This window comes from Pieris napi, chromosome 13 (genome assembly GCF_905475465.1).
Source record: "Pieris napi chromosome 13, ilPieNapi1.2, whole genome shotgun sequence".
NCBI classification, from domain to species: Eukaryota; Metazoa; Arthropoda; class Insecta; order Lepidoptera; family Pieridae; genus Pieris; species Pieris napi.
Window position 1 is genome coordinate 6,467,023 of NC_062246.1, and position 15,070 is coordinate 6,482,092.

The window sequence follows — 15,070 nt, forward strand, 5'->3', positions numbered from 1 at the left end:
TGAAGTACTTAAATTTGGTATTAATCTCAATCGCGGCACATATGACTTGTGACCTAAGATAAAAATGTTTTAATTTTTTTTTCAAGTGTCTTTGTGCATCTTTATCGTTACCTACACTATGCGATATTTTTGAAGTAAAACCTCTTTAGGCGCGACTACGGCGTTATTCAGATTTTTTTCTGACGGAAGTAACGCTTACTATAGTCTGTGTAGTTTCCGCTATTTAAAAATAACAACGATAGTGCGTTTTATAAGTCCATCAGCGCCATCTAGTGGTGCATTATTTGAACTGATATAAGTCAGTTTCTTGGTAGTGTTTATTTAGGATAGTATTCACTCGTTTTATTTGATACTGTTTCTTGTAATTATGTTATTATTAGTATATTTATATTTAAAATGAAAATCCATACTAGTAACATGTGACCAAATTAAAATTCCACTAAAGAGGTTACCATCCTAGCCTGCTTTTCTTTTGTTATACATACGACCAGTTTTTTCGCTTAATTTTGTATTTTACGATTTTGGAAGAAATAAATTAATACCAAATTAATATATTACCAAATTAGTATATTTTATATAAAAGTAACAAAGTTGTATGAGAGAATAGCAAAGTGAATAAACAAAATTCAACAGTAAAAAAAAATAAATAAATTGCAAAGTTTTTTGAAAATCTCTAAATATACTTATTGATTTATTTATTTAAAATAAGTAAATTAATAATAAATTTTCTGACGATAGCGACATTCTATAATTTTCAATAACAAGGTTATATGGACATGTGCTGATCTAACCTTCGTATTTGAATAATCTTTGTAAAGCACATGAATAATAAATATAATGAAATTATAATATGATATTTATTATTTAAGTTAATATTTAATCATTTCAGTGATATATGCCGTCAACGCCGAGACACAGAAGTTTTACTTCAATCGTGCGTAAAGGTTACACGCACACACTTTTTTTATTACATAATGGGGTGCAAACAGGCAGGAGGCTCACCTGATGTAAGGTGATACCGCCGTCAATGGACACTAACATTGCCAGAAGGCTCGCAAGTGCGTAGCTGGCCTTTTAAGAATAAGTACGATCACTTCTTGAAGGATCCTAAGTCGAATTGGTAGGGGGCAGCTGGTTTGGCATGGCAAAAACTGCATTCAATAACGCTTAGTTTTGAAATGACGGACGCTGGTATTAAGTATTCTGCCTTGACTTACGATGATTAAACTCAGATGTAGGTATTCATTCGAACAATTCAAAAACAAAAAAACATACTTAAAATAAGAAAATAAAATGTCTCGTGACTTCCGACAGAAGACGGTGGCTTAAAGTAATCTAAGTTGAACTATTTAATTCTGTAATATTCCAAGGATATCATCTTTTGCTTCATTTATCATATTTTTTATAATCACTTTTAAAAACGGTGTTAGTTTCAGGTTATATGCTCACTATCGACAGATATATAGCGTAAAGCGAGATATTGGTAACCTGAAAATATGTAAGGACAGTGAACTAAACTTTGTTGACAAAACTGTTTTTCTAGGCACAACAATAGATAGTAAACTCCAAACACATAGAGACTATCGAATAGGCTGAGCTCTGCAGCATATGCAGTAAAGATAATTCGACAGCTACTGATAAGGACACTGCTAAAATTGTGTATCATTGCTACTTTCACAGCGTTATGTCGTACGGTATTCTTCTGTGGGGTGTTGTTGTAGAGGTTCTATCCATATATGAGCTGCAGAAGCGGGCTGCTCGGGGTATTTGTTGTGTTTCTCCGAGGGAGTCGTTACGGAATAAGTTTAAGGAATTAAATCTTTTGACACTATCTGGTCAATATATTCTTGAAGCCTTGTAGTATGTACAAAAAAATATAAACGATTTTAAAACAAATGGTTTCTTTCACCAGTATAATACGCGTAATAGAATATATATAATTTGAGTGTACGACCGACAAGGCTCCAAAAGATAAACCACTCCTTATAAAAATGAATAAAATTTTATTCTCAAGCAAAATTAGACAATTATCACTAAATAAATTCAAAGCCCTCGTTAAACGAAAATTAATCAATAAAGCTTTTTATAAATTTGAGGAAAACTTAAATGATCCTAATCCTTGGGATTGATTTGCTCCAGTTCAAACAATTTGTATGACTCAATACTTGTGCGATTAAAAAGAGTGGTGGAAAGTTTCTTGACAGTTCTTCTTACCCGCTCTACGCCCGGTTGAGTTTGAGTTTACCATAGCATGTTCGGCATGTCCCTAATTACTACAAATCATAATTTGAACATTTGCATGATGGAATGTGTGTTGTTTATAGAATAAAATAATATTTAATTGGCAAAGAACAATTGAAAATTATAATCTAAGGATCTGTGGGATCAAGTAATACTAAAAATAATGAATAATTCATTATTTAATTATTGCGGAGAACGAATACACTTAATCCATAGATTTATATCGTTAGATAGGCCCCGACACCAAAAACTGTGGCATTGTTTTCGAAAGTTAGCGTTAACGAAAACGTTTGAATGTGTGCGTCAACATGGCGTCCTAAAACAGTGCAATTTGTGTAGAAGGTACGGTCGAAACTAGTGTCATCTCTTTTTCTCCTACATTAGTTGCAAACACTACTTTCTCTTTCGTGCACTCGCCATTTAAATTTGTTATTTTAGACAGTGCGGAAGGAAAAATAAAAGTTTTTAAATCAAATCGCAATACTTACGAGTGAAATGTTACACCTCTGGCTTTATTTGTGTTTCTAGAATTGTTGTTGCACTTTAGAAAGGCATGGCATTTTGTGACACTAAACTGCTCGCAAACGTCCTTTATAACACGTCCGGCTAACACTGTGTTTAGGGGTGCACTGATCCCAGGTTAGTGAGTCTCACTCACTTAGACTGTGCGACAACACGGCGCGGTCTCACTGCGGTAAGGCCCTATCTAACGATATAAATCCATGACTTAATCTATGGTTGGCGATTGTAGATATGTTACCCAACTTAATAAAAATATGACTAATGTAAAGGAAAAAGAATATTAATAGGAAACAAAAATATACATCGATTTATTTATTAAGTTAATCGCCAATTAATTGTTATGAATGTAAAATGCTCTTATTTTATTATTCTTAATGTTCATGATCTTTAGCCGTGAATTAATAAACTTGGAACATAATAGTGGCCTGTATTCCAAAGGTATATATTTTTAGATAATGTCAATAGTCAACCTCAACGAAGGTTGTGGATAAACCATATGTGCCCGCAAAGGAAAATCATCGCAGTGACAGTAATCTATAATTTACGATAATTTACATAAAATCATCAAATAATCAAAAATTGGGTATATACGCAATTTCGTGATTTTGCAACCTTGGTACAAAAACTCAATAGAAGTCGGAGTCACAATCGCTATCAGGATTTGCAAAGTACCAGCGTTGCGCTTTAGAAAATAACACTTTGCATGCGTGACCCATTACCTACCGCCTGGATAATATTAGAAAGGTCACGTGATCTGGTGCTAGACAAAATCTAAGTTTTATGATATAGACAATAGACATACATTATTTTTTTATATAAAGAATAAACAAGTTAAAGTTATGAACCCATTCACTAGTAGATTTTTCATATTTGTAGACTTCAAAATCTATTCTTTGCATTTCTTCAAAAAGTTCAGCTAAAAATTCGTTGAATATGTCTGCAGGAATCTTGAATGGAGTGAGTGCCTTAATCGCTTCTATAAAAGAGAAAATTAAGTTATTTTCTTATCAATAAAATATATTTACAACAAATTTGGGCTTTAACAGCATCACTTATAGAGTAGTTACGTCGAGATCACAACAGATGAAAAACACATCGACATCTATATATATAAAAATGAAACCCGTTTTCCGTTGTCACGACATAACATGAAAATGGATTGACCGATTTGTCTGATTCTTTTTTTATAATATTCCTTGAAGTACGAGGATGGTTCTTACGGAGAGAAAAATTTAAAAAAATTGATTGAAAAAGTCTAAAAACAACACTTTTCTATATTCCCATACAAAATATTCGTAATAATACTTAAAAGTCAATTTGAACTTTAATACCATATCATAAAGTTCAAGTGTTAGTGGAGGGGTTCCGGGAAGGTAAATTTGAATTTTTTGACATAATGTATTTGTTGTCTTATCAACTTTCTTTTTTTATCTTACTAGCTAGACCGGTGTCCCGAATAGTAGAATAAGTATTTAAAAAAAATAAAGAATCGACTGTTAGGCGGTACGATGTTCGCCAGGCCAGCTAGTTAGCAATAAAAAGTTTCTTTGTGAGATATTTTGATAAAAATAAATTTTTATGAACGTTTTTTTAACAATCTGATATTCTTAAACCCATAACCAATTATGTCCTAAAAACATTCTGTAACGGTTGCATCTCGGCCAACCATTCCTCCTATTTTTATCGCATTGTCGTATTGGTGTGTTATTTTCTTAGTCATTGAAGGCTATTTTTTTGGCCAAATTGGCTCCGCATCGGGGGCCATCTGGTTAAAAGTCTTAGTACAGTTTTTTTAGAATTATTTTAAAGTACAATAAAATTATCGGGTCGATAAGCAGTCACCAAAGACCCATAACTAATACAAAACGTTATATTAGAAATTGCTTATATAAATGGATGTTTACAATATAATTTCTGTTCTACTTTTTATCATTCTATTCATGTGTGTCTAATAAAGTATCGTGTCGCCTGGAAAAAGTTCTACTGAAGTCTGCTAAAGTATCCCATCATTCGAAAAGCAGCTTGCCAACTTATATGTCTTCTAACTAAAAAACATATATGTACCTTATTCTTACAAATTGTACCTTTGTATAATCTTACGGATAAAATTAACCTGTTTGTTGTCGCTACATTATCTAATCTATAAAATTCTCGTGTCACAATGTTCGTTCCCATACTCCTCCGAAATGGCTCGACCGATTCCAATGATATTTTTTATGCATATTCAGTAAGTCTGAGAATCGGCTACTATCTATATTTCAAACCCCTTTTTTTATTTAATAGAATTGTTTTTATTTTTTTTATGATACAGCATACAAAAATACATACAACCCCTAATTTTCACCCCTCTACGATCAACCCCTATTTTTTATTATAGTAGATACTTAATTTTATTAAACTAAAAAAATGTTTCCTAGAAATAATATACATGGCAAGACAACGTTTGCGGGGTCAGCTAGTATCATTATATTATTTCGCTACGGTACATAATACATTATATTACTTAAACGTGAATTTTCTTTATCGGGTATAAACGCAAATTAAGTGCATTATTTATTTGTTTAAATATATGTAAACGCCAAATATACCAAATATCGTTAAATAACTTACCCTGAAATAATTCTGCGCTTTCATACTGAAAAGATAATCTCTTGTACTGTATTTCAATAAACGAAAATCCGATTTTATCTAACATTTCTCTGAGTTGCTTTTCAGGATTCTGGAAAATAAAAATGCTGTATTATAACATACTATAAAAAGTCCAAGTAATAATAATGGGTTAACATAAAATATAAGTTTTGCTGTGTTAATAGTGTTTATGAACAGTAAAATTTTTAGGCGACAAAATTTTTAAAAGTTGCACCTTATCGTTACAATTGAAAACGTAACAATTCATCTAAATTAAAAAAACATATTACTGAGCTGTCGTGGTAAGGTGATATAATTTTTTCCGTATCCTTAAGCCAAATTTTCCATTTTTTTCTTTTGGCCAGTTCTCTTAATGCGTCGTAGAAGGCTGCTTGTCCTACGAATGTTGCCAGACAGTCACCATCTCCCTGCAGAAGATTATAGATATTTCGAAACGCGTTTCTGAAAAAGGATAATTTACTATAGTTTAACAACAGTATAAGATATTTAGCGCCTGGATTTTAAAAAAATATATTAGAACTAGCATACCGGCCAAGCTTTGCTGTGGCTAAGGTTTTTGTTATATTACATAGTAGCAAAATATTCAAGGAAAGCGGTAGGAGAACACCAGTCATGGGGACCACCATGCTTTTTAGTGGTTATGACATTAAATTGTAGCTTATGTGAAACGTTGGTACTTTCAACACAGCGCCATCTGTTAGAATTTTGACTTATGATAAACAAATAATTTACAATAAAATAATATTGCGGGTATAAATTAAGATGTAAGCCTATCTTTTAAGCTGGATCAAACTACACACGGTGTGCAAATTTGATTGATATCGGTTCTGTATTTTAGGAGTCCATAGCGGAAAAACAACGTGACACGTAATTTATATATATTAAGATTACATAATGCCTATAACATTGAGAAAGTATGAAACCGATCCAGCAGTTCAGAATAAATTTATTAAGATATAAAAGCCTTTCATATTTGTAATCTAATATATAAAATTCTCGTGTCACAATGTTCGTTCCAATACTCCTTCGAAACGACTCGACCTATTCTCATGAATTTTTAATGCATATTTAGTTAGTCTGAGAATGGGATGCTATATTTTATGATACTATCACCCCGAAAATTTTATTTGTCTTCTTTTATGGTACAACATACAAAAATACATCCAAACCTTAATTGTCACCCTTCTACGATCAACCCCTATTTTTATTATAGTAGATAGTTATTATCTAACTAAAAAAAGTTTCCTAGAAATAATATACATTCCAAAATGAGGTTTGCCGGGTCAGCTAGTATTAGTATAGATTTATAATAATATATTTTTAATACAGTTGCTCAAAAAGTGGCGTATTGCAGGGATGTATAGCGTTCGGGATGTGGGCTATTACACACTCGTGCTTTTTTTTACCTTTTCCGAACTAGTGCGTTTTCTTTCCCAACTGTCAAATTAATGTCTATTAAAAAGAAAAAAACAAACCACGAAGTTTTTATTAAAAAAAATCATAGAAGTTTTTATGATTCATGCAAATATTTCTAAAAAGAAGCTACTGCTTTGTTTCAATATAAGATTTAATGATTTGATTCAATGAGTTAGGTTAGATTTCATTTCATCACCTTAAATTTCATATCAATAAAAAATTGTACTGAAGACTTGGCTGTATGGGCATAGTTCCCTTTGCCTACCCAGAATGGGTGAAGAAAAAAAATCTGCTTATATTCTTTTACGGTTGGCGCCATTTTCCAAAAATGTTCTTTGCGCGTTTAGTTGTTTGTTATATTATATATTAAATATACATGAAAATTCATACGAAATAAATAATAGTTTGTCTCAAACAGTAAATAAATATGCAACCTAAAACTTCTCCAGTTAGTATAAAAAACTGTACCAATGTATATGTGAACAATAATTTGTATAAGAAATAAATGATTAGTGAGTTGAGTTTATTGTTTTTTTATTATTTTATTAAATTGCATAATTTTTTCGCAACTGTATTAAAAATAGTCGTTCAGTACACGTGCGGAACCGTCATTGCAACTTGTTCCGACTGTCAACCCTCACCTTCGACTGCGCCTCGGCTCGGGTAGACATTTGTCGAAACTCTTTGCAATGACAGGCTTTCCGCACTAGTAATGAAATATACTATTCCTTGTCCACCAACGCTCCAGTGTATTGTGCAAAGGTTAAAAATGAAAGCAACAACATTTAAATCAATCTTGGAATTATGTTTGAACATTGTAGCATAATCATTTGATATTTGAATAATTGTGAAGATTACATTTGGCAATAAAATGACAATAAATCTATCTTAGCAATATATTTAGTAAATCAGATACACACCGGGAAATTAGATACACACCGGGTGTACACATTTAATAAAATTAAGTTAAAAATTTTGTGGATTACAATACAATTTAAGATTTAATTTAGTTTGATACAATGTTAGTTCAATGACATCAGTGAAAAATTTACTAAACACATATTAAAAATTTTGAATAGATGTATCCATATTTTATGTTTTTTTGACTCCTTTTAATAATATATTTTAATTATTACATTTTTAGGTTAGTTTTTGTTTTTTGTTATAATAATTTATGATAGCAGTATTATGTTATTTTAATTTTATTTAGGATAATAATAATGTTATATCTAAGTTATATGTAACAATGTATTTGCATTATCACGAAAGTATATTTTGTATATATATAATATATATACTTATTCCATTATTACTATATACGTATACGCCAACTGTATAATTCAATTTGTGTACGGAGGGTACCCTCCATTTTAAATCAAAATTCACATGCCGACATAACAGAGGACACCAACCAGTTATTAATATGATCAAAAATATGTTAATACAATTGTTACCTATTAAAATGTAATTTCGAAATTGCTGTAACTTTAGTATTTGTTTAAAAAGATTGGCAATCGTGTTGGATTAATATTACCCCATATATATTCAGCCATGCGAAGAATACTGAATTTTCTGTGAATTGATAGCCCAAGTACGCGAAAAAGTGACTTTTAATATAATTAATTCCAGGCCGAAATATACTGCTCTTTAGGGGTGGGTAAGAGGTTCCATACAAAATGGCGACCAATCGATCGAATCGCTGGTAAAATTCTTTTGATAAATGCATACTTTGTTTCTATAAGAATTTAGAGTACAATTTGCCGTCATAAATATTGTGGGTCGTCTCCCACTTCTCAAACCGACTTTACTATATATATACGTCGAAAGATATCCTAATATCATGGAACATATGTTTTTGTAAATTTCCGTTAAAAATAAGTTAATTTCTATATAAAACGATCATTGAAAGCCATGCAAGACAAATATTAAACTTATCATTTATTTATTATTTAGTTTAAATAAAATTAAAAAGCATTCGTTGCAAGTCTCATTATTAAATAAGAGTAATATCATATACATAATTATATATTCTCAAAACATTTAAATAATATTAAACTGTTGAAAAAAAAACTGGTAAATTATATAAGCTGTATACTATGACTATAAAAAAATTGTTCAGGCTACTTACTCTTGTTGCTGGACCCAATGCATAACAAAGAACGAAAAGGCATGATGAAAGCATTCCCGTAAAGCATTCGGCAGATCACCTGCTATATCAAGAACTGTAAACTGGATACTTTCTGAAGAATAATGTTCATTTGCAAATCCAATCATGTCCTCGCTAACATCGCACCCTATCACGGTCTTACAAGACGGGATAGATTTTTTAATTACATTCGATGTTACACTGCCATCACCACAGCCAATATCAAATACTAATGAATTTTTTTTCCACTTAATCACGTCGTAATATTCTCTTAAATACTGTAAAGCACCGGTCTTCTGCTGAATATTTGATTTATTATAAAGGCCGACGTTGTTCATTTCGTTTGTCTCCTTGTGTTGAAGTAAGAGGAATAACTGTTGAGAATTTAATAGCGTTTTGCGGAGGAAGGTAGATAACATACCTTTTTATACCATGCCTCCGTGTACATTAAATAAAAAATGTGTAATTGTTAGATAATATTTTACTACGGGCGAAGAATATAAAAAAAAATGTTATTGTTTTATAGAACAAACAAATTAACAAAAGATTATCAAGTAATTTGTATGTATCGGTGACGCAATTTTAATTTATTACAAACCTACGCAGATCGTGAGATATTTTTTTAAGAACATGACGTAAATGATAATTTTTGTATGTTTTATTAAACTAGAAATGACGCTTAATTATAAAGAGTATTTCGTTTTAATAGTTTTTTTGGATTAATTAAATTTTTGTGGATTAAACTACTTTCTAAATTAACACAATGGCACATTTGGCGTTTCCTGTTCACTAATAGGAAAAAAACTACACAACGATAAAGAGACAGACGTATAAGACCATAGACTTAGTATATACTGGCGTACGCCAGTATATACTAAGTCTATGTATAAGACTATCTGTATCATTCGGATATACCTGCGGGTCCGAGTTAATACTGAGATTAAGAATTAAGAAGACGGTTGACGCTCAAGCTAAGCCGAGTTGCGGCCAGCCAAGTTTACATATATGATGTACTTATTTCTTTTTTCTGATTAACTGCTTTTCATTCTACTCTGCGGGCTTTTAACAGATGCACAAGCTTTACATTTCCGGAATCCAGTCTTCGACATTTTCACGAGAGTGTGTCAAATCAAAAACTTTTTAATTTCTAGAAGAGACCTTTGTCCGAATCTTGGAAAAATGTACTTTGCACAAATGAAGGTGACATGTATCGCCACGAGTATTTATTAACACTTCATAATGCAGAACTAAGCTATCCCATTAAGATCAGTGTGGTGCTTGTAGATGCAACTTAATCCCATCTTGGCTTGTTAGCTGAAGATTTTATACAATCCAGAATTGGCTTAAGGACCTATCTGGTCGCCAAACTCCAAAAAAGTACATTGTTTCTTTCCATTTTTCGTCGTCGTTTCTTGAAGTAGGGCGAATGGAAAAATTTATCGTGGAGTTGAGTAGTTGATGTATCCATTTTGAAAGATCGATACACGATTTAAATAACTTCGCTCGATAGGAAAAAAATCCAAACATAGCCAATTTTTGACACTTTATATAGATAGATATATTTTATCGCAAGCCAAGCAATCCATTTTCAGAAAAAATTTTTGATAAAATTACATTAATTTAATGTTTTCCATAACTAATTGTTATTACCTCAGTGCTCCAGCTCTCCACTGCGCCCCGCAGTCTACCCCGAGACACTGACACAGCAATTCGTGCTGGAATACGGCGTAAATGTCACAATCTTGTGTTTGGTCTTTTTCAATCAAATTCCCACACTTGAAGAAATCAGAGGGCTACATGTAAGCATAACTTACCGCTCGTATAGCCGCTCTCTGATGTCCGCAAGGAAAATTTTTCCGCCAATTACCGGGCAACGTCAAGGGCAGTGTAGACCTGTTTACATTTAAGCGTTTTCCTCACCTCCCTTCTCTTTACCGCGGCTCAAAGTAAACGCGGGCCTATGTAGTACACATCTATTTGCACTATGAACGTTACAATGTTGCAAACATACACTTTACTTTACAATATTTATTTATTTATCAATTATTGTCATAGTTTTAGCTACACTAACCTTATTAGTTATAATCAAGTTTATTTGTGTCAAGATCATAATTATATTATACTTTATTGGCATTTCATAGATTACGATCATTAAATCCCTTTACAATATCATTTATTAGCATATTTATTGCTTAGAATTTGCAATGCAGAATATATAGCTGAATGGGCCGCATAAAAAGAATGTCTAATGCCATCTGAGAGCCTTAACAGTTCTCAATTGATGTATGCTTGGGGTATTGAGATTCATAGCGTTACTCCAGTTTTGTATGACTTACTAGTACAAAGCCATTGCCAGCGCATTAAGCATTGGCTAGTATGATGACGGAAAGTCCAGCATGACTTAGATATAAGGAAAGGATTACGAAACAGATACAGAAGTCTGAGGCCATGACCTAAAAATTATGTAGTTTACTGGTGTTTTTAAATCTTGTACATAGTCTTTGATTTAATTAAAAATGATTGTGAACTTGTGTGGTATATTTAAGGCTGTTTCCATCATATGTTTTTTGTATAACATTTTGAGTTGGTTCATTGAATGCTTAATCTAGAACCGTTTGATTCCCGGCGAAACAATTATTTCGTGTTGGCATTGTATGTTAAGAAACTCCACGTTATAGGTAGCTATTTTATTTATTATTGATTATTTATGGAGGTTATCTTTTTGACTTTGATAAACGTTTCTTAATTAATTTTACACGTTACTAATTTACATAAGACAAGTAATTTAAAACTATTTAATAAATAATATATTTCGACGTCAGAAGGTTAGAGATATACGATCAGTCATGGCATGATTATTTTATAACTTACATAATAAATCTATATATGTACATTGTACATCCTACCTGTAAGTCATAAATTATGGTTTTATTTGCATTTTAATTATGTGAGAAATGATAACAATGTAAAACAACGCCTTTTGCATAAATTACTCAAGTTTTCAATAAAAAGTGGAACATAATATGTGTGGCCTTTAATGTCTTATTAAATACTTACTCATATTATAAAACTTGGTTAGTGGAGCGCGCGATATCTCAGGAACTACTGGTTTGAATTACAACATAATATCTATATACTATAGATATTATGTTGTAATACAAACAGGGCGTCCCAAGAGGAAAACATTAATTAAAAACTCTGCTGTTCTCCGACTATTACAAGCCGACCACTTCGAGAAGATTAAGTATTTTATTTGCGAATAACCAATACTATCTATGGAATGTAAATATAGCTATTTTCCAAACATCATCGTCGGCTATAAGTAGATAATAATATGTCAGGACAATTCTTAAGATTGATAATTTTCTTGAAATTTGACTCAAACATTTTACGTTTTTCCTTTTTTTCCTTTCTTATTATTTTTGGTTGGCATCAAAAAAATAACGGATGTTCTTTCACATTTGAGTCGGTTCGATTCCCAGACGAGACAAGTAAAATTTAGAAAATCATTGAATGCTAATAATACTTTGCGAAATATACTTAATAAAGTCTTCTTTCAGCAAAATATCTTATCTACGATATTTAAGGGGCTTTCCCTTGATGTCCCACAGTCTTGAGACACCCTGTATATCCCTATGGATAGCCTATTTATCTAGAGTAATACGCTACCAATAGGAACAGAGCAATAATACATTATTAAAAAACAGTAAAAATTATTCATTTTTGAGAGCAATGTTTTATGCGTAAAAAGTGAAAGTTATGTAAAATTTGTGTTTTCTTTTGCGGATTTATGTCTATGTTAATTTTTGATTTACGCGTTACAAGCTATCTATTGGAAACTTCACTTCAATACAGTTTCAATTCAGTACAATGCGGTCCCAAGTTCATAACATCAGAGTTACGGATATTCAATGAACTTCATTGGAATTGCAATATGTTGAAACAGAAATTCTGTGATTCGTCATAATTTTTATATTAATAGCCTTTTGTGTTAGGCGCACTCGTATGTTTTCGTATCACGTACGAGCGAGTGTTAAATATAAAGAAAATTTATAGAATAGGCTGGTGCACATTTGGTTGGTGCATAGATTCGAACGCACGACCTTTTAGAGTCTCATGATCAAGCCGCCAGGCCATGACTGCATACAAATACTCAGGACACAATATGGACATCGCTATCGCTATAATATGACGTTACACGGTAACTGTAGTACACTCAGGAAGCGTCTAGACAGATATTATGCACTAGAAGCGATAAAAGTATCTATTTTCATTTAGGAATCAATTTATTACTACCAAATGTGCATTTAAAATAAAACATCAATTTTTATTGTAGTTATGGTTCACTATTTTGGCTATAATGGTTTACACATAAGATATAGATGTATAATGTGGCGGGCTTTTTTGTAGGACTATTTTATATAAATATTTCCATCATACATTACATGTGTGTAACTCTAGCGGTTTTGGCAGCGCACGCAAGAGTAGCTCGTAGATGGTAGATTTTTCCTACTCTCTTGATATTTTTAACAATTCACGCAATATCTTTATAAATACTCTTTGTGTTATTCAGATGTATAAGCTACATTATTGTAAAGTTTCATTAAAATCCATTCAGTAATTTTTACGTGCAAGAGTAACAAACACCTATCCTGACAAACTTTCGCATTTATAATGTTAATAGGATATACTCGTAAGCTTTCCTCAAATCACTTGGTCTATTCATAAAACCGTACTTAATTCCTAGCGTAGTTAATACAGTGAGCTTAGAGCAGTAGTAGGTATATCTATACGATATAAGAATAACCAGAAAGGTTGATTTGAACGACTTTTGATCGAAACTACTTATATGAAGTGGTCAGGTTACATACAATTATTTTCTACTTGCTGCCCTAGTAGACTTCGTTTCGCTTTATTTACTTAGCTTTTTTTACCAATTATTCAATAAAAACCTATTAAACGATGTCCATAAAAATCAAAATAATATCACAATAATAAGAATACTAAAATTATTTATATAGATTTAATTGCGGCCCTAATAAAATATTTCTTTATATGGTCATATACTTAAAATAAAATAAAAATTATTAGTATTCCCATTATTTGAGCTTACATGATGTAATATTAACCCATTTATTGCAGTGGAATATAGTAAGTAGATATAAACAATATTGCAGGACATATTTCCAAGATAGACATATTATTTTTTTATTATTATCTACCCAGTACGATGTTCCTAAATAAATTAAAAACCTAGATTAGACACATACATACCCATAATCAGACGCATTCAAAATTATACATGTTTATTGTTCTAAGCATTATAACCTCAAATATAACATCAAAATGACTTTAATTATAATTTCATGTTACTATTTCCGACAATTTGTTTTTATTTAATTTTTATATTTGCGCCTGTTCAAAAATATCTAGCAAACCCGGATTTGTGCGATATTGAGAAAATATTACTCTTTGTATATAAAATTGTTAAATATGTTTATAACCTATCAAATGGGTTTATGTTTTCAGTTCATGCGACCATATGTGCAATGTTAGTAGACATTATCTAGTTTAAGTTTTTAGTTTATTAAAAAAAAACTTACACACAGTTCAGTATCTAGCTAAAGTAAAGCTATAAGTAAAACACTACTTTCTTTACTCCGAAACTATATTTTAAGAGCAGTGTTATCCTAGAAGCTTCAGCGGGCAACTCTCATCCCTGAGGTCGTAGGTTCGATCCCCTGCTGTGAACCAATGGTCTTTCTTTCTATGTGCGCGTATAACATTCGCTCAAACGTTGAAGGAAAACATCCTGAGGATTCCGACATGTCTTAGACCCAAAACGTCGACGGTGTGTTTTAGGCACAGGAGGCTGATCACCTACTTGCCTATTAGATTGAAACATGATCATGAAACAAATTCAGAAATCTGAGGCTCACACCTAAAAGAGCGCCACTGATTTTTTTTTTAATTTACTTTTTAAGTTATTTTTCTTCTTATAGTGCCATCTCCTTGCAAAGGTTGGCCGTTGGCGATCATCATGGCTAGTTTGATTTTGGATGCCACGATTCTAAACAATGACTTGGTGCTTTGACC

At 31.7% G+C, this 15,070-nt stretch overlaps 1 protein-coding gene across 1 annotated transcript; it reads right to left on the reverse strand.

The window, feature by feature from the left end:
- Positions 1-3,561: 3,561 nt before the first annotated feature.
- On the reverse strand, positions 3,562-8,367 carry LOC125055565 (juvenile hormone acid O-methyltransferase-like). Its single transcript, XM_047658024.1, has 4 exons — positions 8,363-8,367; positions 5,682-5,853; positions 5,374-5,482; positions 3,562-3,739 (listed from the first exon to the last, which is right to left on the reverse strand). Exons 1-4 carry the CDS (start codon positions 8,365-8,367, stop codon positions 3,567-3,569), a joined length of 459 nt encoding a protein of 152 aa, XP_047513980.1. The 3' UTR covers positions 3,562-3,566.
- Positions 8,368-15,070: the final 6,703 nt, after the last annotated feature.